At 36.0% G+C, this 27,543-nt stretch overlaps 1 protein-coding gene across 2 annotated transcripts in view; it reads right to left on the reverse strand.

Annotated features, from left to right (window-relative positions):
- The window catches only part of alg9 (ALG9 alpha-1,2-mannosyltransferase), a 204,893-nt gene that overhangs the window by 26,992 nt on the left and 150,358 nt on the right, over positions 1-27,543 (reverse strand). For both annotated transcript variants that reach the window (XM_051932271.1, XM_028810266.2), the window contains 2 exons: positions 25,923-26,052; positions 15,246-15,376 (listed from right to left, as the gene is read on the reverse strand). In XM_051932271.1, the coding sequence (XP_051788231.1) occupies positions 15,246-15,376; positions 25,923-26,052 (261 nt within the window). The remainder of the gene's footprint in view (positions 1-15,245; positions 15,377-25,922; positions 26,053-27,543) is intronic.

Below are 27,543 nucleotides of genomic sequence, written 5' to 3' on the forward strand. Positions count from 1 at the left end.
TGGTACATAAAACATGCAACATCAAACAGACAAGCCTTTCTTATTTGTGAGGTCCAAAACACCTGCATTCCTAATTCCTTGAGTCTGCATTATATGCATTGTACTTACAAGAGAGCACTCATTGGTTGTCAGCTCTCACATGCATAGAAGCCTGCCCCTGCAAATTAAGGTTGATTATGTTGGGGCGAGTCGTTGTCTTGATGGACTGAGTCACTGGGTATGTCACTAAGAATCTGGCTGCTACGGGAGCATGCCAAGACTGCCCCATCTTGCTAAGATTATGTAAATCAAGTATATGACTAGAAATCTCTAGAAATGTTGTATAATGTGCATTCGCCTTAACCTGCATGTCTTTATAATGTAGGGAAAACTGCAGTAGCCAAGAAAAAAAAAAAACAGAAACAAAGGGAGTACCTGCAACAAATGGTGCCTGGACCAGGTTTTGAGCCAGGACTCTTGAAGGAGAACAAGCTTAGGCCCTACAGAAGCTACTTCACCACCATGCTGCCTGTTTACAAACAAGAGTTTACCTAAATTACTAACAAAGGAAGATCCCAGTCAATTAGTGAAAAACAAGTCTGGACATACATTTTTGCTTACCAAATTAGATTTCTCTGTAAGATGTGAAAATCTTTGTAAAGGGTCAGAAAACCAGGGTACCTGAAGAAAACCCCATATAAACCTGGAGAAAACTAACAATGTTAAAAACAAAAGATGATAAAAAATAAATTATTTTGAGACAGCCATTTCTAACTTTTTAGCAGCAAGAAACAAGATAGTTCAATTTATTCTGTTTTTTGAAAGAACCAAATCAGAAGATACAGTATGAACAGAAAGAGAGAGGTCTGCACTACAGAGTTATCTGTTTTTGTTAGAAAAATAACTCGTAACTTCCATCAAAAAGTTTCACAAGCAAAGGCATATCCCCTGCATGTGCAAGGGGTGAAAAGAAAGGGGCAAGCCATAATCTTGTGCAATCTCCCATAACGAACCACTTAATTATAATTGTATTTCTTGATCTATATCATAATTCTCTTCATAGCAGATGTGTATGAAACCACTAAAAGGCTAGTAGGTACACAACATACCAGCCAATAAACCAAATCCTTTTTTTGGCTGGCTACCTATCAAAAGCCCTCGCACTGCCCTTTTATGGTCTGACACATGATGTTCGTGTTTCTGTGTTTGCAAAATACCTGTATGCATTCTGTTTAATTTTATTTACTACCACCACTCGTTACAGTAAAATTAAATGTATTTGCTCATTGTGCTGTAAGGTATTAACAATTAGCTTAACATATTGTTTATATAATTTAAATTTAACAAAGAGGAATTCAGTTTTAAATGCATACCTTGTCATTTGGGTGCTACTGTCACATAAGTAACTTGTTGACTCTTATCCCTAAGCCATATTCCCTAGCTTTTATTATAATAGATTTATGAATGTAATATATTTTTTAGTGATATTTAAAGTGGGGAAGGCTAATTTCTGTCACTTCTCTCCAAAAATAATGAAATGAAGTCTGAAGTCAAACTTTATCATAAAGCTGTATATCTAAAAAAAAACATTAACAGTTCAATGAATAATGTGCAAAAACAAAACTTTCCATGGATTTAATTAGACAATACTATATTTAATTTAAACATAAACGTAACATTAGTTTTCTTTTAATACAATGAATATTTTGAATGAGTAAACAAGCTGTCTACACATCTGAGGGATGACATTCAATCCATAAAACTGAATGTTTTTAATTGGAAGGCTGAGCACAATTGCTGCTGTTTCTTGAGGATAACTTGAGTTACAGATTCTGATGAAAGTTTTAATAAGGACCTATCTTATAATAAGATAAAAGCAAAATTTTGGAATGATTTGGTAAGCATTTTGAAACATTTTACATTTTCATTTTGACTTCAGAATTTGCTGAAACCTGTTTCTGCAACAGAGTGTTACAGTGGGTAGCGTTACCCCAAATGAATCAGTTATTCTAGGTACAAATCTGGCAACCAGTTTTTGTCTATGCAGAGTATGCAAGATCTCCCTGTTTCTGCATGGACTTTCCTTTGGGTACACTGCAAAAAAATGAAATCTAAGCAAGAGAAAAGCTTTTATGTCACACCATTAAATCTTGTTTTACATATTGTAAGATTTATGTTTAAGATTATTTAGCTCATTTAAGAAATCCTGTCAAGTAAATTTTATGTACAACATTGGCAGATTTTGTTGCTAAAAAAATATTTTTATAATTAAGTTTGAATCTTGCACTTTTGTCGCTGTGTGAAATTTGTATGTTTTCCCTGTTTCAGTGTCTGTTTTCATTCATATGTTGAAAGCTATGAGTGTTAGGTTAAATGATGATCCTAAATTGGTCTAGTGTTTGTGTTTATGTGTGAGCGGGCCCTATAACAGATTATCACCCATTCATGCCTGTGACGTAAATATGTTATTTCCTCAATAGTTGATCTATGAGAACATAAAAAAATTAATTATGCTAAAAATAATTATAAAAGAAGGAAAATAACATAACTCATATTTCTGATTCTTTAGCAGCTTTGAGAATGTACAGTGGCGTAATTAAAGTGACTGAAGACAACCCCTAAATTATCCTAATGTATTTACCATATACCTAATTATGATCCAGCTTATTAACTTTTTTATTTTTGCTTTGTAAAAAGACTTATGGCGGAGATGGCTATGCAAGGCACAATAAAAAAGACTGACTCATAAATGTATTAACAGTCTGACAATGCATAAAAACTTATACCTAAGTCTAATGAAAATTGAATACCTCCTAATTGATTATAAAGTAATTTAGTTTTCTTTTGGGTATTTCCATCTCCTGACATTACATTTTACACAAATGTGAAGGTCTATGTGCTTCTTTTTTATATACCCTGATCCCTTTAAATCCTAGCAAATGCATAAAACTGGCAGACATTCTGTATTCTGACCTCAGCATATCTGCAATTACACAGGCAAAAAATAGGGAAGTGCTCCTCCTCTGTCCCTGGGACACAAAACAGCCTTTGATGACGCACGGCATCAAGCAACAACAGCCCAAGCATGTGGCAGGTCTGGGCTGCTGCAGTCCCATTGGCTTCGGTCCTGACAAATACAGATGTGCAGCAGAGGAGGTGGAATTTACTCAGGCATACAGGTAGTAAGACAGTTTTCTGTAAGGCCTTCAAATGACTTCTTGTTAATGTCACTGCTTCATCATTTTCAACAGTATATTTCTGGATACAAACACACAATATAAACACACACTAGCATATATGAATGATTTTTAGTTGAACAGCCACACATACTACTACAAACAGAAACACAAGTATGGATATCTGTATATTTTAATGGTTCAAAAAATACATCTGCATTTAAACAGAGTCAGCTGTGAGCACACATATACAGGATTGCATATATCCACAGAGTTGTATAAATGCTAGCAATGTGCTGAATGAGTGTGCAAACAAATGAAAATGTGCTTGGCAGCAAACAAAAGTAAACACAAGTAAACAGAAAACACAGCAACACATAAAGAACTACCACATTTTTACATCCACTTTTCCCTTGGGGATTTATAAAGTATATAAAAAAATCAAAATAAAAAATATATACAGTATACAATACTATACACAATAATTTATACATTCACATATATTCTTCCTTAAAAACCTCAGATTTAACTCGTAATGACTCATCCATGCATGTACATAACTAAATATGGACACAAATATACACACCTTTCTGAAAGAGGCAAGTTTAATCAGCCAAGTGTGTATATATGATGATATAAGAATACAGTGGACACAAGAATTAGTAGACCTGATGAGATATATTTTCTACTGAAAAAAATCTGCAGGGGGGCTGAAGCAGCATTTGATGCAAGACAGAAACCAACCCTGGATGGGGTGCCATCTATGACAGGGAACAATGATTCATGACTGATACTCACATGGGGCCAGTTTAGAAAATCATTAGAATGAGGAAGGCTAACTGGAATATCCAGACAAAAAATCATCCATGTACAAAGGACAAACTGTGTTCAGACAGCAATCAGCTCTAAAATTTGAACACTGAACAATCAGCCCATGTGGCAGCAATTCTAGCCAATAAACAACTGTTCTGACTTAAGCCTTGAATTGCCTAAAATTTTTTTTAAATGACAACAAGAAACAACACTGAAATAAAAGGAGTTTGACACATGCTTTTAACTGACTGAATGCAATTAGCTGCTGCTTAGACATTACCATTAGACACAGCAATAGATTGTTGATGTTGCAATGGGCTGTTTTGCAGCCATTGGTCCCTGGTATACTAGTCTAAGTCAGTGCACTCTACTAAATTACTGGATATTTTGGCCAGAAACCTTGCTCGTCAGCCAGAAAGATGTGACTTGGTCACACGGTGAATATCTAGCGTGACAGCGACTCTAATCAAACTTCAAAATCTACAGAGAAATGAAGAACTAAAAATAAAATAAACATCTTCCAAAGGCAAATTCAGTTTTTAGTTTGAAGAACTGTGGTTTAAATTAAAGAGGCAGTCCAAAAGCAAAGAATAAAGGATAGAAAGAATCTGGACTATTTCTTCAAGATCTGATTCAATATGTTGCATATATATTAAAAATTACAGGAAGAGTTTTGATTTTTCTTTTATCACTGCAAGAATAGGTTCAACTAGGTTTTTAGACAAAAGTAAATCCAATTTTCAAAATTATGTTTTTAAAGGAAAAAAGATTGTTACTAATTTTAAAGTATTCAATTTTAAATAATCATATTAAAATACAAGTCTGTGTTAAATTAATGGAAAAAGTAAATTAATGGAAGGAATTATAATGGAAAAGATTGAGCAACACATGGCATGAACAGGAGTTTCATGGAGAGAATCAGTACAGTGAATCAAGACTGTTACTTTAAAATGAGTTCATCAAGAACATAATACAGATATAAATATGGAAGCATGAACAGCTACTCTAACACGCACACACACATATGAATATACATAGCTACACTATAATTTACCTCAAGCTCATAGTTCATTGTTTTACAAAATGTTTAAAACAATTAATATTTTAGATCACCTGCCAGAAATAAAAGAACAACATTGCCACTATTGATATCACTGATATTTTAAAGGATAAGACTAATTTTTTGATGTCAAAGTTATTTCTTGACAATTGTGAAATATATTAATTTGTTCCACAAACTCATCATTTTTAAGTGAAGCTTTATTTATTAATGAAAACGAGTCTTTTCTAGGGACTACCAACTGTAGGCAATAAAGCACATTCCAAGTAAATGTACTTTTAGTTCATTTAAGTTGAATGGCAATGTCCTTCTAAACACAATGTTGTGAAATTTCTCCTTTCTAATTTCCTGAATTACTACAATTTTTTTTACATATTTTCAAGACTTTAAACAAGACTGTCTAGTAGGATGCCCTTTAAATCAAGTGTTCTTAACCTGGGGTCAAAGATTACAGGGGGTCCATAAACTTGGATGGGAAAAAAATTAACTCATTATCTTTATTTTCCTTAACCTTTAACTGAAATATAGCATGTCCTTCACTTATGAATGTATGCAATAAATTACAGTAGTATTAGCTATATCTGTCGTCACCAATAGAAATGACAAAAATTTTCATATCACATTACAGATTTTGCATATCTCAAAAAATTGCTTACTTTGAAATTACGGCAGTTATTAGACCCGCCGCTATATAGCAGTCCTGCTGTGTACAGACTATAGTGAAGTTGAGCATTCTCACTTTCGTTGACCAGTGATTGTGTTACATTCAAGTACTTCCCTATTTACAACTGATTGTTAATAAATAAGCGGAAGGAAGTGAGTCCTTTTCATTGTCTGTTAAAGTTTTACAAAACCAGTCAGTTTAAATGAGAATTCGAAAATTTTTGTAAGTTGGCCACTTTTAACATGAATAGACATGGTGGCTACGAATGTAAACCAGGCACACGTCTAACGGTTCAGATAGCTGTTGAAGTGTGTTATTTAACCTTTTCGCTGTTACATGTATGGAAACTATGAAGGCTGTCGACGTTTTCAAAATGGTAAAAATATATTTTTTTTCTCTTTCTATTTGCACTGATGAAACTCCTGTGATGCTTGGTAATATATCTGGTTTTGCTACTTTAGTGAAAAAAGAAGCTCCTCAACTTGTTGTCACTCATTGCTTTTTACATAGACATGTACTAGTAACAAAGACTCTCCTAACAACCCTGAAAGACGTTTTGTCGAGAGCCATAAGACGTTACCAAAAGACGTTCTCTTAATCATTGTGTTTTTTAAAAATTTTGTCAGGAAAAGAGAGCAGAATATGAAGTTCTTCTTTAAAACAGAGAAGTGCACTGGCTTTCAAGTGAACAAGTCTTGAAGAACTTACTTGAACTAAGGGCAGAAGTTTCACTTTTTCTGGAAGAAAGAGAGAACCTACTCTTGGAATAGTTTGAAAGAAATGATTTTATCCATGGGTTGGGTTACCTGGCAGATATTTTCCACCATATGAATGAGATAAATCTTTCCATTCAAGGCTGTGAAGTTACCATTACGGATGCAACTGAAAAGTTTTCCTGGCTAAGTAACCAATATGGAAGAAGAGAGTAGAGGCCGACATTCTTGCAAACATTCCAATGTTGAAGGAACAGCTTTACCAAAATGGAGCTGAAATTGAAAAAAATTCTCTGTCAAATTTTTCTGAAAAGAGATATCTGCCAAACACTTGGAAACATTACAGAACTCTTTTAAAAATGATATCTATTTTGATGGCATGAAAATGGAACCATGGATCCGCGAAGATGTTGACTTAACCAAAGATGAACTCATTGATCTAAGGACAAAAACTTACAATAGAAGTTTAACTCAAAAAATCATGGAGAATTCTGATGTTCCCTCAAAGAAGCCTTTCCTCATCTTGTAAAGCGAGCTATGGAAGCTTTGATTCCATTTGCAACAATATATCTTTGTGAAGTGGGATTTTCATATGAAGACAAAAAAATTTAAATTGATTAGATGTCCAACATGACATGCATGTTGCCTTTTCAAACACCATACCATAGTTTAATGTTCTTATTCAAGATAAACAACAACAGTCTTTACACTGACAAGTCTTTAAAAAATATAACTTTCCTACAAGGCCCACCTGGCCACCTATGGTGGCTCAAATCCTAATCGATACATCACTATTGGTCCAAGGGTATATTCCAACAAGGTCAAAACTCTGGACCTGAGATTTATTTATAGTTATAGCAAACGATAAAACTATTGGAAATTGTAATCTATGCAAGATGAACGGTAATCTTCTTGCTGAAGTATCGCCAGTATCTAACTTAATATGAGGAAGGCATATGACTTCTCCTGCATGATCACCAGTTATTGATTTTGTCAGCAATTGAATTTTGTAAGTGTGTTCCATTACATAAGCTTTATTTGATGACTGCTAACACACAACTGAACTACTACTTTTCTTAGCGTAGTGGATGTATATATGGTATTTTGCTTGACATATACATGTTAAATTGGTTGTATTGGCATGAGAGTTTCATTGTTGTATTCTCCTAATGAAGACAAAAAAATGACATGTAGATATATATTATATGAAGTTCTGAAGAAAAATGAGCATTGTATGAAAATGTCACATGAAAATTCTACACGAGTAGATATTTTAAATGTATTATTATTTAATGTGTTAACAAAGAACCACATATATTACTATATCATATATTTTTTCATTATGGATTTGGATGTCAATATACAGTAACTGGCATCCTTGGTAATTTTATTTTATGCATTTAAAAACATTATTCTTAGAAGGGGCCTGTGGCCTTCAGTTGACTGGTAAAGGGGTCCATGTAACAAAAAAAGGTTAAGAACCCCTCCTTGCTTAAGATAAATACCTTATCTGATCCAAAGAGAAAGTAATTAGTTAATTAATTAATTACCTAATAACATATTATTTAAATTATTTCAACAGGTAATGTGTGAAAATGTTATTGCCCTCTTGTTAAACCACCCAAGTTAAAATGATAATTTAGAATCATTGACTGAACAGAGCTAGGCTTGATTACAAGCAGATCATTTATAAACCTCACTTGCTTTGACCTTCATCACTGGAGCCAAATTGCCAACACAAACATTCAACAAACCCATAATTGTATACACCTATTAGTCTGGAAAAGGCTTCAAAGCAATTTCTAAGACTCTGAAACTTCAATTAACCATAGCAAACGGCATAATCTCCAAACTGGCTGCCTGACAAAATTACTCCCAAAGGCATCGTGTAAAATCATCCAGCAAGTATAAAAGAATCCTAAAGAAACAGGCTTTTCTTGTTGTAGCAAAGGTCAGCGGAATTCATGACTTCACAGACAGAATGACACTGGGCAAGATAGGCATCTTAATGATTTAGTTGATGCCCTAATGCCAGTTAGAGTATTGATAAACTTTATAGATATGACAAACTTCTTATTTGCAATTCCAGCTTAAGTATCTTGAGTTGCCCTTGGCATGTGTATTGCATAATAAAGACAACATACAAAAAAACACAGTCCCACAAAAATTATTTAATTTGATCACAGTTAAAACGAAGTTTAAAATTGCTGAAATAAAGATTCTTTCATTACTTCTGTTACTTCATTGCTCTAATCAGGATTAGCAGGGACGTTACATGGCCAAATTACTTACAAATTTGGACACAGAGAGTTTAATTTAGCTACCCATCAGCTGGGCTTCAAACAGCAAGTGAGATGGCCAAGTGTTCATTTGATACCATCATGACTTATCTTTCAAATATCTCACTATCATCTTATAAGGTAGCTCATGGGGTTAAGGGTCCAGAGTAGTATTACAATTATGACTTGACTTGCACATACCCATTTCCCTGCTCATAGTGTGAGAAGTGATAATCTGATGAATTTTGTAAGTGTAATGAAAGCAGTCCAGATCATCTCCAATGACCCCAGTGCCCATAAGGCAAATAATACTAATTAACAAACTAAAGTGTGGTAGGTAATTTCAATGAGCAACAGCTGTCGTTAAAAGTGTGAAATCCAGCACCAATGAGATGTGTAAATTACGATTCTAGAATGGTCCCTTAAGAGGCATGCAACCAATAATGGAGAACTGTAGGGTGGAAGAGGAGAGTTTAATTCTTATTAGGTCATGTGTAACAATTCCCAAACTAGTCAAGCTAGCTACACTTAATGCAGAAAGATATCAAACATTTCAACCAAATACTATAAAGTTGCTATTAATCTCTATCCCAGACTCTCTAAGTGGCCCTAAACAAGTCACACTGTCCTCATTTCAAATATTATGAATTATAGTTTACCACTTGTAAAGTGCCCCATGGATGACATGTACCTTGAGAATAATCTAGCAATTTCCCAATTTATCTCAACAGTGCTTTTTTGTTGAACCATTTTACTAATATTTTTTTCATGTATCTCACTTGTCAATGCTAGCCACTTTTCTGATTAATGATAATATTTTTCTATCATATCTTCCAAAGACAATAATATATTTATAGAAGAAGTAGGAACACACTTACAAATGAGCACATTCCTGTTGCTCTGAGGATTTGATGAAACTCCCACATAAACAGGAGCAACATCCAAGCTCTGAATCAACAGCTTTAGATAAGGTCCTGAAATCCACAGTTCTATCTTATAATTGTTAATATGAATATGATAACCAATTGTATTATGTGCTGTATACTGTAGGCCAGGGGGTATTTAACTAAAATCTAAAGAGGTCCAATTAGAGAACATTTCTTGAAGCAATGGTCCGGAAGATCATGTTGTCTAACTATTTAGTATCATATATATTTAAGTAGCCTAGTAGTTGTATCAGCATCTGCATGTAATCAATACCAGACTTTCAAATCAAATGAGTTCAGTACAATTCGAAAACTTTTTGACAATATTTATTATCACGTAACACAGAACTGAAAATTTATGTATGACTGCAGATATGTATAATGTTCTGTCATAGTATATAATGTTCTTAAATTTACTAAATAAAAGTAGGGCTGCATTTCAAAATAAGACAAAATAAATAAAATGTGAAAATTGTGCATGTTTAAATAAAGTGCTTAACTTCAGAAAAATAAAATAAATGGAGAAAAAGCTTGAATTTCCCCTTTTCTGTTTCACATCTTCACTCAACAGTCTCAACCAATTTTACAGATAATAAATCTCAACACATCTTAACAATTAAACAGTTTTAAATGCTCACTTTCTTCCCCTCTTATATTCATCACCCCACTTTTTTGCTCAGTGAGAGAATTGAGCTCTAGCTTGTCCTGCCAGGATTTTAAACCTGGGCTTGAATGGAGTCAGAGCCATTCACTGGTGAGCCTGGAACGATATTTAGTTTTGATTATGTTCATTGTGGAGAAAGCTGCCTCGCAGTTGTGTGTGGAGCCAAACATGGTCAAGATGTACAAGGCTGCATTCCTCAGACCTGGGAAAGCTGTCTCAGGGACCATTTGGTGCCAAAATGTGGAAGGGTCAGTTCTTCCACACTGCTCTTTCAGGGCCATATCTGCTAGGAAATCAACCAGTTGCATCTGAAGAGGCCCAGCATTTACCCATTTAAAGTGCTGTGTGACTTCCTTTGAGAACCCCCGGACATCTGTGATGAGAAATGGGCTCTGAATGAACATTGTGAGCTGCTGTCCAAAGCTGAAGGTGTCACAACGGTTGCTGAAGTTTACAATCAGCTTATTAATAAAGACAACAAAAGAAGACACATCTTGCTGTCCCTGAACCTGTTCCTGCACTGCTGGGAAGTGTTTACAGTCTCCCTGCAAGTCTTCCTTGAACACGTCAAGTTTCCTCTGAAAGGAGCGGACAGCCGTCATCAGTTCACAAACTGAATTGTCTTTGCCCTGTAGCCTCAAATTCAGTTCATTCAGATGTGAAGTGATATCAACCAAAAAGGCCACATTGTCCATCTGTTTATAATTTTCTAAAAAGAAAGAAAACTGTGATGCCTTCTGACTTCTTAGCTCTGCCAAAAAAGTTGCTACTTCCCTCCTTATGGACCAAAAGCGTGCTAACACCCTGCCTTTGCTGAGCCATCTCACATTGTTGTGCAGAAAAAGGTCATCAGCACTGGCATCAGCTTCCCTATGGAATTCTCTAAGCATGTGATGCTGGTAGGACGAGGATGCTCTGAGAAAATTGATCATTTTCATCATTGTACTCATCACCTCAGCATGCTCATCTAACAGGGAGGTGCAGAGGACAGATTGATGAATGATGCAATGGTAAGCTATGAGCACAGGATTGTCTTCTTTCAGTCTTGCTACAGCTCCTTTCTCTCTCCCTATCATAGCAGGGGCTCCATCTGTGGTTACTGAAACCACCTTTTTTGGCTCTATTCCTCTCTTTGCCAACATTTCCTTAATGGCCATGTATAGTAGATGTCTTCTCCTCTTGTACTGGTCTGAAGGGGAGTGACACCTAACAGGTCTTCACAGAATGCTTTCTGGTCAGTGTTGAAAAACCTGACATACACTTAAGAGCTGAGCATTGTCACATATGTCAATGGACTCATCCACAGCTAAACCTACACATGGTGCCTTATGCATTGCTTCATCAAGCTGGGTTAGCACGTCCTGAGTCAATATTTTACTTTTCTTTGTGGCAGATGATGCTGACATGGGTATTTGCTTTATTTTATCACACAACTCTTGTTTTTGTTTTCCCTCAAGTAGTGTTTCAGCTACTGCACTCATACATTCTTTGACAACCCCTCCATCAGTAAATGGCTTTTTGTGTTGACCCAAAATCCAAGCAACTCTGAGGGAACACTCATAAGCACGTTGTTGGGCAGTGAATGTGTGGCTCAGGATCCTGGTGGAGTGGTCATATTGGGCTCTGAGACTAATTATTTTCTGTGATCTCACTTCGGATTTGAGTGGGTATGTTTGTTCGAAACCTTTACGTTTTGTCTCATAATGTCATTTCACATTGGCACTTTTAATAAGTGCCACGGTTTCTGAACATATGAGACACACTGGTTTAGTGCTCTCAGTGGGAAGAGTGTGCCATTTGTTCCTTATTTTTCTGTTCCTTTCTCCGTCTCACCCGTCGATTCTTTTCCAGCGCAGTCGTCTGTATCTCTCACTTTCTTCCACCTAGAATCCACAGACTTGATTGGCGAGTGGTATCACGTGAAATGGCTTAACACGCATACAATTGGTCTGTGCATTTCCTCATCCACTAAAACATTACCGTAAAGACTACAAAAGCTGTGCCGGCTAAAATAGAAGCGCCCCGTCAGGTTTTAAATCATAACCTTCTACTTTGGCTGTAAGTCTGGGTCTGTATGAGACAGCTTCTGGGTCCGGACCCGGACCGCGGTCCGCCTGTTAGTGACCTCTGCTAGGCCTTCAGAGACGTGACCACACAAAGAGTAGTAAATTATTACAGCAAATAATGCTACCATATCACAATAGCATGTGAGACAAATGAATGACCAAAAAAAAAAAAAACAGACAGGTATTAGCCACAAACCAATTAAATGCTTACTTCTTGCTTTCAAAACTTTGCTTCTATAAAATACTGTAACCATTTGCTGCTGTCTTTCCATTTCATACATATAAATAATCTGTAAAATCTTTGAAGCATTTTATTGCATACTTGAGATTTTCTTTTCAACAGTTTTCCTGAATTAATTATTCACCCAAAATAACAGGTCTGATATGCAACTGCACAAGTGTTCACTGGGAACAAACTCTCTTCTAGCTAGACTTCACTGGTTTCCTGTCTAACACAGAATTATCATCATGTAAATGACCAAGCTATAAATTGCTGCACCTCAGAATAACTATTGTGATTTATTCTACGTAAAATTACAACACGCTAGAAATCTTATACTTGATTCTACAATAGTACCCTTTAAACCTACTATGCAATCTGCACATAGATAGATAGATAGATAGATAGATAGATAGATAGATAGATAGATAGATAGATAGATAGATAGATAGATAGATAGATAGATAGATAGATAGATAGATAGATAGATAGATAGATAGATAGATAGAAATCCCAAGGGGAAATTCACATACTCCAGCAGCAGCATACTGATACAAAAAACAATATTAAAGAGTAATAAAAATGCAGGTAAAGACAGACAATAACTTTGAATAATGTTAACGTTTACCCACCCGGGTGAAATTGAAGAGTCGCATAGTTTGGGGGAGGAATGATCTCCTCAGTCTGTCAGTGGAGCAGGACAGTGACAGCAGTCTGTCGCTGAAGCTGCTCCTCTGTCTGGAGATGACACTGTTTAGTGGATGCATTGGATTTTCCATAATCTGATTTGTCTAATCAGAACACGGGGGTTTACATGGCGTTTTATAAATCAAGTTTCTGTGAATAACTGGGTTATTGAAACACATGTAAATAAGAAAACTGTTACTGTCATTGATTCACTAAGATTATCTAAATAAAGACTAAAAATTGCTGTAAAGGTTGTGTAATGTGATGGGGGCTTAAGCCATCTTATGATAACTTTTATTGTAAATGACACTATAAACATTAATCGATTAATTTGCAGATATCTTAGGGAACTGATTTTTCAGACAAAACTAAGGACAAAAACAACACATTAAGGGTAAAAATTAAAACAGCGCTAGATACATGCACTCTAAAATAGAAGAGACAATGGACACAAAAATTTTAAAAATTACCTATGGAAAGTTAAAAATAACCCTTTCTTCATATCCTTAGAGATACCCCAGTGACAGAAATCAACAAAGACAACTTCTCAATAAAATAAAAAAAAATTGATGTATTCTGCATTGTCTACACATATAGAGTTGTTCTGGATATTTTATTGCCTAAGATTTGTTGAAACCACAGGTATAAGATGTCAGTTAATAAGAAGAAATGCAAATGACCAAAATAGTCAAACAAACAAATCAAATAGGTTAGAAAAGGCCTGTTTGTACTGTGAAGTCCAGAAAAAGAAATGTCCTACTCATATTTACACTTTATACATTTCTACCTGCTACCATTTTTGCTTTTCTCCAAGTTTTTCCTATCATTACCAGTCTCTCAGCATGTACAATATTAAGCTTATGGGTACATTCTGTAACATTTTAAAAATCCATGTGGAGTTTGAAAACAACCAGATATTATTAATATTTTTATTAATAACTAGTGTATTCTATTCTTGCTACTCTTCTATGGATCATTATTTGCCAGTACTTTTTTGCTGGCTGGCTCATCAACACTGACTTTACCTGAAGCAAGAACAACTTGCAGATTCCTGTATGTTGGAGGACTGGCTACTGTGCCAGATTTTCTTTCTTTGAAAAACATGTCTTTGGCCATTATTTGATGGTATTTAATTTACTTTAAAAATCCCTCCACACTGATAGATATCAATTTTGTTTTTTCTGAGAGTTTTCGTTTTCGATTATAGATGTGAATCAATGCGCAAACAACTTCATTCTGATGGAAAGACAGAAGTTAGAAAAATTACGGAATTAAATTATCCTAAATTATTCAGATTGTTAACAAAAGGATTGAAACAATCACCCCTAATATGTTTATTGAGTCATATTCGCTGTGAAGGAAGAATATAACTTTTACATTTGAGAACTACATGTTTAATTACTGTACCCAATTAAACAAATTGTTTTCATTTTTAGACTATCATCTATACTGTATAAAGTATAACATTTTTAAAAAGATCTGACCGAATTCACTATAAAAAATTGTAGTAATATAGAAAATATATATACTGTACAGTAGAGGCAGTTTATGTTTTAACTGCTACTGCATCATCAGAAACAATTTAAAAGAAATATTGTGTATTTTTGAAACTCTAGGGATGCTAGAGTACTTAAAGAAAGAATAGTATTTTAGTAGTGAAAATGTCATCAATGTAAAACACACATATTTCTCAACTCTGGGCTTAAAACCTATAGAAGACAAAGACCAACACCAAACTAACAATGTCTAGGACAGTTTGGCTCTATTATATATCTAAAGTTGAAAGTTAAATTTTTGCTGCTTTAAGGATAAAACATAAGCAAATCACAAAAAAATTCTGCAAACTTACAGTAAATTAATACATCAGCACACAAATTGTTTTACAGGAATCAAGAAAAAACTTCAATGACTGAAAGTTTTTACTTTCAAGATACATTCTTTCCTAATATTATTTTTTCCCCATTTGAATAAAATTTTTGCTCCTCAAAGACTACTAACCTTGATGAATCAAGGAAGAGCTTGTATGCTATGACTGTCCACTCATCCTTAATGGCAGCATAACGTGGCTCTCGTGGTGTCTCAGTTTCAATATCAAGATCTACAAGATAATGACACTGTTTGATATCAACCTGAAGGAAAAAATAACAGAGATGAAGTCAGAGGAACTAAAACTTACACATGAAATCTTTAAATAAAATAAAAAATATTGACTCACTGCAATGAAACACTTAACAGCCTTTTCCTCAGATAAGTTTGTCTATTTTGGTGTTATAATATTGTGTCAGAAGTTTAAAAAACAAAGTGCATCTGCATCCTAAATACTTTTTGCATTTCTATGCCAGCTTATAGTACTAGGGTGTTGTACCGTGTTAGCCATTATGAATGTAGAGAAAAGCCAAGCAAAATGACACCTTTTATTGGCTAACTAAAAAGATTACAATATGCAAGCTTTCGAGGCAACTCAGGCCCCTTTGATTACATCTTGCCTGAAGAAGGGGCCTGAGTTGCCTCGAAAGCTTGCATATTGTAATCTTTTTAGTTAGCCAATAAAAGGTGTCATTTTGCTTGGCTTTTCTCTCTATGCCAGCTTATTAATACCATCTAAAGTGGATAAAATAAATAAACATACATTCTCATGTGAGGTGAAACTAAATTTTTTCAGGTTTTTAACAGAAATTCATGTAACTTGTACTGTAAAATGTTTTTAGAAACTTTTTAATTATACAAAAATATATCCTTGTTAGCTATCTTTTGTTATTATTAATATTGAATGACAAAACACTTAAAAGAATATTAACTTCCAAAAAGAATATAAAAAAAACTGCTGAACGATTACGTGATTAAATTCAATATACAATATCCAAGTCTGGACAGTGCTGGAAATACTATTTCAGACAAGGTATACATCAGGTATCAAATCACTAAAATACAGTAAACAAACCAATAATAACAGCATATTCACTGCAGTCTCTCTTGTTGATTTCATACATGTCTGGACTAAGCCGAGGACACAGACCAAAATTTGTCCTTCACTTTTTATTAGTTCTCCAAAAGACCAGTAAACCACACCAACTTAAAATCTACCTAAAATACTGTACAGTAAGCAGACTGCATTTTACAAAGTCAAACACTAGATGGAGACTTCTTATGCTGTTTTCAACATTCAGGCATTTGGATTTGTTATTGGAAGAATGAACTCCAGCTGCATGCAACATTGTAATTAAAATTACACTGTTTCAGTACTGTTCATAACCTTGTTGCTTTAGACTGGAATGCTGAACAATTTACAGCATAATACTGCCAGAAATAGTAGGGCAATAAAGCTTGCATCTCACAAAAGTAAAATGGACTAATAGCAAGCAAAAAGAGTGCAAGACTGTCAAATAATAAGAGTAACAATGAGGACAATACAACTGCTTGTGCTTGAAAAAAATAGGTAGACGCATGAAATCTGTACAAATTCATGATAAGGAAAATGTATTTTTATATAAAGGTTCGCTATTAAGACATGCTAAATGTATGCTGTATTTGCTGAAGACTGCATTTCAGAAATACAAATATTGAAATGCAAATACAGTGTAACTTTAATCATTTATGCTAAGTGACAAAAACAAGGATGAAAAAAATGCCCAACGCATGTTGAGAACATGCTGAAAAATCTGAGGTATTGATCATGTTACTGTTAGATATAATAGTTAAACAGACCAGAGGACACACCAGCTGGGTTGGTAAGAAGAGATAGGTGACTACAAGAAAATTGCAGAAAGGTGAGCTATGATATACATTTGAAAAGAGACATACATTTTCTTTAATTTGCATTATTTACAGACTGAAGACTAGTGTGAGGGCCTCATGAAAGCTTCAATAAATTAGATATGAAAAGAAGATTAGATTTACATAGGAATAATAATGTTTCAAAACACAACAACTGAAAATATTATGTTTTTCCTGCAGTAAACAGAAGGTACGTCTGGCTGCTCAATTTAGTTTAAAATGAATACGAATACGGTATGACACTGGCATTCTTAAGCCCGAGCAGACTGCACATTATAGACTCAAAAGTTGGTTATAAGATACACAATCATGATCTGAAAGAAAAAAAAAGCAATAAATCTCCACACTGCAAAATACAATTACTTTGCTTTATTCCAACAATTTAATCTTGGCTCAGTTTCACACATGCTGGGAAATGGATTTTATATAATGAAAGAAAAAAAACTCCTCCTCTGCCCTGACTACAATGTTGACCTCTGGTATAACAAAAGCTGGGAGTGGCACTACCATTCTGCAGGCACATCTTCAAGACAGCATAAGGGCACCAGACATGACAGCTCATACTTGCACAATTTGCTTTACTAAAGCATTTCTAAAACAGGGACAAGAACAGGTGCCTTTGTGGCTGGCTGGCTTTGACGTCAGTGCAGGCTCATGAGAGCAGTGGATCTTTACTACTATCAGCAAGGTCACTGATAATCTGCTGAAATATTGTGGCAACACTCTTGGTGCTAAACCTGCACTTTCTCCCCCCTGAACCCACCAATCAATTGGCAGAGGTCGGAAAAGACAAAAGACATAAACAGAGCCATTTTGCTCTTTTGTTGACAGTAATCAATTGTGAAGCAATCAAGGAAATAAAAGGGTAGCTTTGAGTCCTTCAATGCTCTAATACTGATCTGAAGATTTTTAATGCAGATCCTTTTTGAGAGGAAAAGCACAACAAATGACATATGGCATATGATTCATGTTTCCATTATATCATAAGATTTGCAAAAACTTTAACTCCTTTAGTTCTGAATTGGTTATATTATGTTCCTGAGGTTTTAATGATAACAAATTTATTTTTTGTTTTTAACTTAATGCATACATGATAAAAAAATACAAATAAAATCACCATCATCCTCATCATCTCTATTTTTATAGCCATTTTATAGGTTGCTCCTCAAAACATTTTCCTTCACTCTCCATGGTCCTGCACATCCTTTGGGATGAGAAATTATCTTCTCATATCATCTGACACTACCTCTAAACACATTTTCTCCGGACCCTCTTCTGGCCTTCTCCCCTCCACCTCTATCTCAGTATGCCTCCTCATCCAAACACCCTCTGTTTTTTTTGCAGATGCACAAACCACCTTAGTCTGTTTCTTCTCAGCACCCACTTCCAACAGAGAGGTGCATGAAGAAGTAACTCACACTTATTGTTGTTAATTTGTATGCCAAATTAAAGGAGAAAGTTAGAGACAGAAATGACACAAATAAGTCTCTCCTAACATTTATATATTTGTCAGTGTTAATGATTCTGATTGCATAAGTCAGAATTAGTATATGAAGATAGGACAAGTGCATCAGAGGACAGGTGCATTTTTTTCTCCATTTGTTGGCCAGGCATTTAGTGCCGTACAAGGAACTTTTTTTACATTATTGTAACAATTAATTTTAAACTATTATTATTCTGTTTCAATTTGCCAGGGAGCCTGAGTATATTCTAGCAGCAACAAGTGCAAGGAAATAAAAGGAAATTTTTTTTTCATTACAGGGCACACCACAGCAGTTATTCATAGTGGGGTAATGAAGAGTAACCAATGAAAGCATTTCTTTAGATTGTAAGTTGAACTAGCTACGAATTAACCAGAGTGCAGTACATAAGTACATTGCTGCCTGTCTGCAGCCTTCTGTGAAGCATGGTGCTAACTATATTTGGAGTGCATTTCAGGCAAAATCATCTTCTTGTAGCATGATAAGAACTCTAAGAAAACTACATAGGCAGTTAAAGGCCTACTTGGAACGGACATTTGCAATTAAAAAACTAGTCATATTAGACTGGCCACCTGAGAACTTCAATCACAACGTTATTGAAGCTGTGTGAGATCACTTAAATACAGAAAAGAACATAAGGCAGCCAAAGTCCAAGGAAAAGTTATAGTAAATCCTGCAAAAAATGTTCCAATTTTTACTGTAGGAGTACTTGAAAGAGAATCACACAGCAGTTTACCTGAGTTAATTACTTCAATTTTGCATTCTAATGGAGGCCACACAAAATGACTTGCTTTAAAAACACAAGAATTTCTTGTTGCTTTTTATTGTATCAATGTTTATTTGTATTTATTCTAATGTTACTGTATATACTGTAGTGTTGCAGGCATTTCTGCTCAGAAGATCAACTTTAAAAATAATATTCTTAGGTGATCTAAGACGTTTTGCCCAGTATGTACAGTATATTGTGTAAGATTGACCTAAACCATGTATACTTATTAACCAAAGCATTTAAGCAGCTATGGTGATGTGTGGCTGGGGTCAGTAGAAATATGCAGGTTTTTAGATAAAACAGAGGGCCTCAAGCTTTGTAGACTAGTGTGGCTGCAGCCCTGTCAGTGGGGTGTTCAGTGTGGAGGCGAGCTGATTACCTGTTAACGTGCAGGCTAAGTCAGCACAGCTGTTCCACATTGGCACTCCACGGGTCGTAATTAGCTGCACCCACATGAGTATATAGATAACCTGAGGTGACAAGGGAAGGGAGAGCAAAAGAAAGAAAGAAAAAAGGAATGAGAAATTGGGAGGTTAAAACGAAAGGAAGAGTCAGGATTGTGACAGTGCTGCTACTGTAGAGAGGAGGCAAGTAGTCTGGAGCAATGCCCGGTGTGGAGTGAGCTCAGGGGATAGGGAGCACTCAGGAGGTTCTGTATTACTGTAGGTGGATGCATCTAGGCTTGTGGTGGTTTTATGGGTAGATCATGACTTTATTTTAAACTTGGATTTTTAACCTGTTTGTTGGATTGCTTGTTTTTGAATCTTAACCTCTATGAACGCTGTTTTTTTCTTGGTGTGTTTATTTATTTATTGAACTTCTGCAACGCACTTTGCTTTGGACACTGCTGGACTGTAAAAGTAAAAAGCACTTTGCACGTTTGTACCAATCTTGTTGTTCTGTGTCCTCATTCTCCCAAGTCCATCTTGGTCTATGACTATCGATGTCCCAAGTTCAAGGGGCATATGCCAGCTGCAGACACCCAGGCATCACAGCAGCTAATTTCAATTATGACTTTAGTTAGATTGAAGACATTAGGTGGCAATACATTTTCATGTCTGGAGACGTCATGCTTATTTAACTTGCACAGAAAGCAAACTTTGCAATTTTTCTTTTCACCTCATCTTTACATACTACTTACACTCACTGAAAAAATGTAATACTACAAAAAATCTAATAAGATTAAATTGATTTTCTCCTAATTTTTATTCATTTTCACATTTTTCTAACTCCAGCTGGTTATGTTTCAATATTTTGACCAAATTTTGGATTCAATAAAATATTTTTTCACCTCAGATGATGATATGAAGCACAGTATAGTTCATTGTTAACTTATTGGAGTGAACATTAAATATTACAGCCATAAATTCTCAATATAACCAAATAAACTTTCTTCACTTAACAGAAAGTAAGTTAAGATTAAAATACACTTTCATACTGAACAACCATTTTGTTTTGCAGAGAAGGATATCATGGCAATGTAGTGTTTGAGAAGTACAAAAGAGTAGTGCTTGGACAGCAAAAGATTGACTTGCTATTGTGGAAATGCAAAGACTGTTCAATGGAATGAACTATAAAATTATGAGAGCTAAAATCACTTGGATTTTGCAGTCTTTACAGGTGGAGAACGAGATTTGAAATTAAGGCATGCAACTATTATAAAAACAAACTGTCAACAGCATACAAACCTAGACCTGAGATTTGCACCATGCTGGGTACTAAATACAATACAGCAGTGGAAAACAACCCTCCTTTTTTGCTTTTTCTTTTTGGTTTTGTTTTTAATTACTTGTTAAGTTCAACAACACAAACTGTAGTGTAAAGGAAGAGGTACAAGCAGTACAAAAAGCTACATGTTAAAATGAATACAAAGATTGCCCATCAGCTCATGTCTACTTCCACACAATGATTTAGGAAGAAACCTAGGAAACCTAAAGCATTTTCACTGTTGTTCCTTTAAAAAGAAATATCTTTCTCTATTGATTGACAACTTCGTTATTATTTAATTTCAATTCTTGGTTCTTAAGTGAGCATTACTCTCCTGCGACATTTCAAGCCACTGCAGGTCCTAACAGTTTGAAGTTCCGCTTCTCAGCAGAGATTATTTTGCAGCTTTAGGAAATGCTACCAGAAAGAGTGAGCCTTTTCACCCTGCTGGTTTCTATGGTTACATTTTCACATGGATCACAGTGTAACTCACAAACTAGTAGACATCTGGAGGATATAATGTACCCTTTTGTACAGAACTAGGCCATTTCGTTCATACACTACCTGGCACAATGCATGTAGCTATGTGCTTTTCACATACAGTGATACTACACTACAAAACAAATGCACAGCAGGCCAGCTTTTATTTTCTGCTTCATATGCCTCAGTCTTTGGTATAGGAGCTATTTCTCAGCAGCTCATGAGGATACAAAAAAAGACCTTTGAAACAATATTTCTCATCTTTTATACTAGATGGCAATGTACTGCATGTTTTCTTTAACTAAAAGCTGACTTCAGTAGTCCCTTAAACATTTGTTATTCTAATTTTGAACTGCAGTGAAAACCATGACAGATTTGCTGTTGGTAACTTTTTATTAAAGAAAGAATTAATAGCAATTCTATTTATAATGCTTTCCAGCTTGCATTCAACAGCTTAGATATTTCAATATTGAAAGATAATCTGACTGCAGCTACCTCCAAACCAAAAGTGGATGAGGAGATCAGAAAATGGATGAATGTTATATTTAGTAGGCTCAGGACCACAACCTGAGTCCACCCTAAAGCAGTACAGAAAAAAAACTGCTTGATAAAGGTTTATTAACATATTTTCTGAAACGCAGGAAAGGGTACTATTATAATGTATATTTAATGTCCATAAAACTACTACAGTATTCTATTAGCACCAGTGTATATTTGATTCTGGTTGATTGTGCATGTTAAAAGGGGGCAGGTGGAATAATGTCCATATACAAGTTATTTTCGATGTGTAATGGAGAAAATGAGCAGTATTAGCCATAATGAACAATATTTCTACCATTGCCTTGGCTTTTCGGCATTTATTGAACCTAAGTTATTTCCCCAGCAGATCACAGCATAGAATAGTACACTGACCACAATGGACTAGTAAAGGTTAAAAAAGCCTGGAAAACTTTGACATCTAACATAAGGATTTAACTGACTGACTGTAATTCTTTAAATTGCTTACAGTTTTTAAGAGGATACCAGGTAAATGCTCCAACCTTGGAACAGTTGTGATAGCAGCTTGCCAGCTCTGATAAAAAGAGTAAAACATTTTTCATTTTCTAATTTAAATGTCAAATTAAGCCAATATTAACTTCAGTAAAACCTGGCTTATTATAATAAAAAACAGAGTCAAAACAAAACGTAGAAAGAAAAAGTTAAATGAAATGATTACTGCCTAGAATATATGGGCCCAACCTTATATAAACAACGGTTGCCACAACTACTATATTCCTTCACAACAATAGCAAAGAATCCATGTTCCTGGCAGAGTTTTGATTTTAGGCTTATCTTCAAGTCTTCAATGTGAACATTTATTGACTGTGGTATTTGACTGTTTATTCGGTGCATACTTTCTATTGACCGAAACTGCATTATGACACTACCATTTTACACCTCCTTTTTCCATCACTTCAACGTAAGCCTCCCATTAAAATTAAAAGGCACATACAGCCTAGCTGCAACCAACAGAAACAGTCTCGCCGGCATACATACTCACACCAATGGACAGAAGCAGAAACATCTACATCACGCCAGGCAAGATGGCTTAGAGCAACAAAGACAATATATGACAAACCACAGAGCGACATTATCCGAAGATCAGCGGCAGCAAGTCTTCCACCTAGACTGTGAACAAAAAATTAATTACACATACAGTGGAACCTCGGTTCACGACCATAATTCGTTCCAAAACTCTGGTCGTAAACCGATTTGGTCGTGAACCGAAGCAATTTCCCCCATAGGATTGTATGTAAATACAATTAATCCATTCCAGACCGTACAAACTGTATGTATATATATATTTTTAAAAATTTTTAAGCACAAATATAGTTAATTAAACCATAGAATGCACAGCGTAATAGTAAACTAAATGTAAAAACATTGAATAACACTGAGAAAACCTTGAACAACAGAGAAAACTAATACTGCAATAGTTCACGCTATAGTGCTAGGAACCACTCGTCAAAAACACTTTTCTTTAATGAGTTTTAAGTACAGGGGAAAAAAATGAACATTTGAAAAATCCGTAATTTAATAAACCACCAAGAAAAGTAACATTGCAACAATGCAGGCTACGAACCGATCAATGTAAACAGAACTGAAAAGAAAAACAAGCCTTCTCTACCATATATGTCCAGTCCTCCCTCTCCCACTCGCCCGCCCGCTTGCTCTCTCTTCTGCGAGCCTGAAGCACCTGTGTGTGTGTCTCTCTAGCGCGCTCCTGTGTGTCTGCACGCCTCTCTCTCGCGCTCCTTTGTGTGTGCGAATCTGCCTCTCTCTTGCGCTGCCTGTGTGTGTGCGCGGCACTATCTCTCTCGCTGCCTGGGTGTGTGTTGCCTCTGTGTGTGTGCGTGTGTGTGTCGCGCGCTCGCGCTCTCGCTCTCTCTCTTGCTCGCTGCACAGGGAGAGACTGAACATGTACAAACCGAAAGGGAACCTGGCTTGTTCGTATACCGAGTGTGTGGTCGTGAACCGAGGCAAAAGTTTGGCGAACTTTTTGGTCGTAAACCGAGTTGTATGTGTACCGAGACATTAATGAACCGAGGTACCACTGTACAACCTTTCTGAAGAACATCGACAAGCTGCCAGACAACAAGAAACATTACAATGGAAAAACTACAGGGATTCCATAATACTGACAACTCAAAACAAGATATTCCCTTTATATTACGGGGTAGGTAATCCCCATTCGTTAAGCATATTGTATGACTATCACCAAGTCACAACGACAAACGTTTAATAACGTCAAAGTTTATTTGCCAGGCCGTGTTTTTACCCATTGGCAGTTGTACACTACATTTTCCATAGTTGCATCAAAACCTGGCTTATACATACAGATACTTATGGGTTATGCACAGGGGAATATTTTCGCTGACAATAACGTTTATGCAACAAATTGCGTTTTCCGACAATTATCATAGACGTTGGAAAACAACATTACCTGACGGCCACACTTCACACATACTGACTTATATGTGCCCTCCATTTCCCTTCTTATCCAATATGTTCTGTTAACCTGTTCATGTTACACTTTGTAATGTAAATACAGTAATCGCTCGCTATATCGCGCTTCGCCTTTCGCGGCTTCACTCCATCGCAGATTTTATATGTAAGCATATTTAAATATATATCGCGGATTTTTTGCTGGTTCGAGGATTTCTGCGGACAATGGGTCTTTTAATTTCTGGTACATGCTTCCTCAGTTGGTTTGCCCAGTTGATTTCATACAAGGGACGCTATTGGCAGATGGCTGAGAAGCTACCCGGCTTACTTTTCTGTCTCTCTTGCGCTGACTTTCTCTGATCCTGACGTAGGGGGATTGAGCAGGGGGGCTGTTCGCACACCTAGACGATAAGGACGCTCGTCTAAAAATGCTGAAAGATTATCTTCACGTTGCTATCTTTTGTGCAGCTGCTTCCTGAAACGACATGCTGCACAGTGCTTCGCATACTTAAAAGCTCGAAGGGCACGTATTGATTTTTGATTGAAAAACAAACTCTGTCTCTCTCTCTCTCTCTCCCTGCTCCTGATGGAGGGGGTGTGAGCTGCCGCCTTCAAAAGCTTTGTGCCGCGGTGCTTCGCATACTTAAAAGCAAACAGCCCTATTGATTTGTTTGCTTTCCTCTGTCTTTCTGACAGACTCTGCTCCTGATGCGCACTCCTTTGAAGAGGAAAATATGTTTGCATTCTTTTAATTGTGAGACGGAACTGTCATCTCTGTCTTGTCATGGTGCACAGTTTAAACTTTTGAAAAAGAGACAAATGTTTGTTTGCAGTGTTTGAATAACGTTCCTGTCTCTCTACAACCTCCTGTGTTTCTGCGCAAATCTGTGACCCAAGCATGACAATATAAAAAATAACCATATAAACATATGGTTTCTACTTCGCGGATTTTCTTATTTCGCGGGTGGCTCTGGAACGCAACCCCCACGATGGAGGAGGGATTACTGTATTCATGCTGTTGTAAGTGACTTTTAATAATAATAACATCTCATACTAATCACGTGACTATTCTAATATTAAGTCCTCTCACAAGTCATTTCTTATTAAAATAATCTCCTTTCTTACTGTAACATGATGTTCTTCTCTCCCTCATCATCTTTTCATTAACACTTTTATTCTTGTGAAATTTTCTCAAGCACAATTTGCTAGTTTCCCATTATTTTGTGGTGAATTTTCTGCACAAATTAGGTACATTCACAATGTCATTTTTATTAAACTCATGTAAATATTTTCTGTCAGAATCACAGGATCTTTATAATGACAAATGAAATATGACTAATGAAGCATATCCTACTATAGTCAGTAAGAACATTTAACACTGAAAGCAAATGCTGCTAGTTACAGTAAACCATCCTGAGACATGACTAGTAATTGATTCTACATAAAAGTTGCTTAGCATGTAAGAAAATAGGGTCTTACATATCTTGTGGGTTCTTCCATATTCTGGTCATTCATGTGCAATGGAATTATTCGGGTTGCTCCAGGACCACTTGCATATGGCTTGGGGAGCTGACCTTGAAACTCTGACTGGACAAACTGTAGTTGCCAACTGAAAATACAAAACAAAAAGTGAGATGTCCATTTATTTTGCATAGCTAATTCGTCTATTTAGCTCACTGGCTACATTTGACAGTTTTTCACTAGCTGGAAGGTTTCAGGTTAGATTATGTCCTGTTAAACTCCAGCTATAAATGATTTAGCAACCTTAACAAATAAAAAAGAAATACGGCACATTTAGTCAGTTGCAATTTTGTACACCTGAAGTTACGTATAACACAGACTGTTATAATTTACAGATAAAAACATACATAAAACAAACAGATATAATGGTTATATAACAACATCTCCTTATTATCTACAGTGATCCCTCGCTATATCGCGCTTCGCCTTTCGCGGATTCACTCTATCGCGGATTTTATATGTAAGCATATTTAAATATATATCGCGGATTTTTTGCTGGTTCGAGGATTTCTGAGGACAATGGGTCTTTTAATTTCTGGTACATGCTTCCTCAGTTGGTTTGCCCAGTTGATTTCATACAAGGGACGCTATTGGCAGATGGCTGAGAAGCTACCCAACTTACTTTTCTCTCTCTCTCTCTTGCGCTGACTTTCTCTGATCCTGACGTAGGGGGTGTGAGCAGGGGGGCTGTTCGCACACCTAGACGATACGGACGCTCGTCTAAAAATGCTGAAAGATTATCTTCACGTTGCTACCTTCTGTGCAGCTGCTTCATGAAGCGACATGCTGCACGGTGCTTCGCATACTTAAAAGCTCGAAGGGCACGTATTGATTTTTGACTGTTTGTTTTTCTCTGTCTCTCTCTCTCTCTCTCCCTGCTCCTGACGGAGGGGGTGTGAGCTGCCGCCTTCAACAGCTTTGTACCGGCGGTGCTTCGCATACTTAAAAGCCAAACAACCCTATTGATTTGTTTGCTTTCCTATCTCTTTCTGACAGGCTCTGCTCCTGATGCGCACTCCTTTGAAGAGGAAGATATGTTTGCATTCTTTTAATTGTGAGACGGAACTGTCATCTCTGTCTTGTCATGGAGCACAGTTTAAACTTTTGAAAAAGAGACAAATGTTTGTTTGCAGTGTTTGAATAACGTTCCTGTCTCTCTACAACCTCCTGTGTTTCTGAGCAAATCTGTGACCCAAGCATGACAATATAAAAATAACCATATAAACATATGATTTCTACTTTGCGGATTTTCTTATTTCGCGGGTGGCTCTGGAACGCAACCCCCGCGATGGAGGAGGGATTACTGTATTTCAGTGCAGTTTATTATTATTATGCAGATCACCCAAGTATGAATTACTTTATTTTCAACATAATCACAGTCTGGTCACTCAACTAAACCCAGCAAGGGTTGCTGCGGATGCACATTTCATTATACTGTAAATCATATTAAGAAACTTTCCTAATCCACCTCTGCAACATATCCCATTTTCTTCATTCATTAAGATTGTTTTGCAGGCACAGGGCAAGACTGCCTCACAGTCATGGAATCCACAATCTCCTCTTTACAGTATATTCATAT

This window comes from Erpetoichthys calabaricus, chromosome 9 (assembly GCF_900747795.2).
Source record: "Erpetoichthys calabaricus chromosome 9, fErpCal1.3, whole genome shotgun sequence".
Lineage (NCBI taxonomy): Eukaryota > Metazoa > Chordata > Cladistia > Polypteriformes > Polypteridae > Erpetoichthys > Erpetoichthys calabaricus.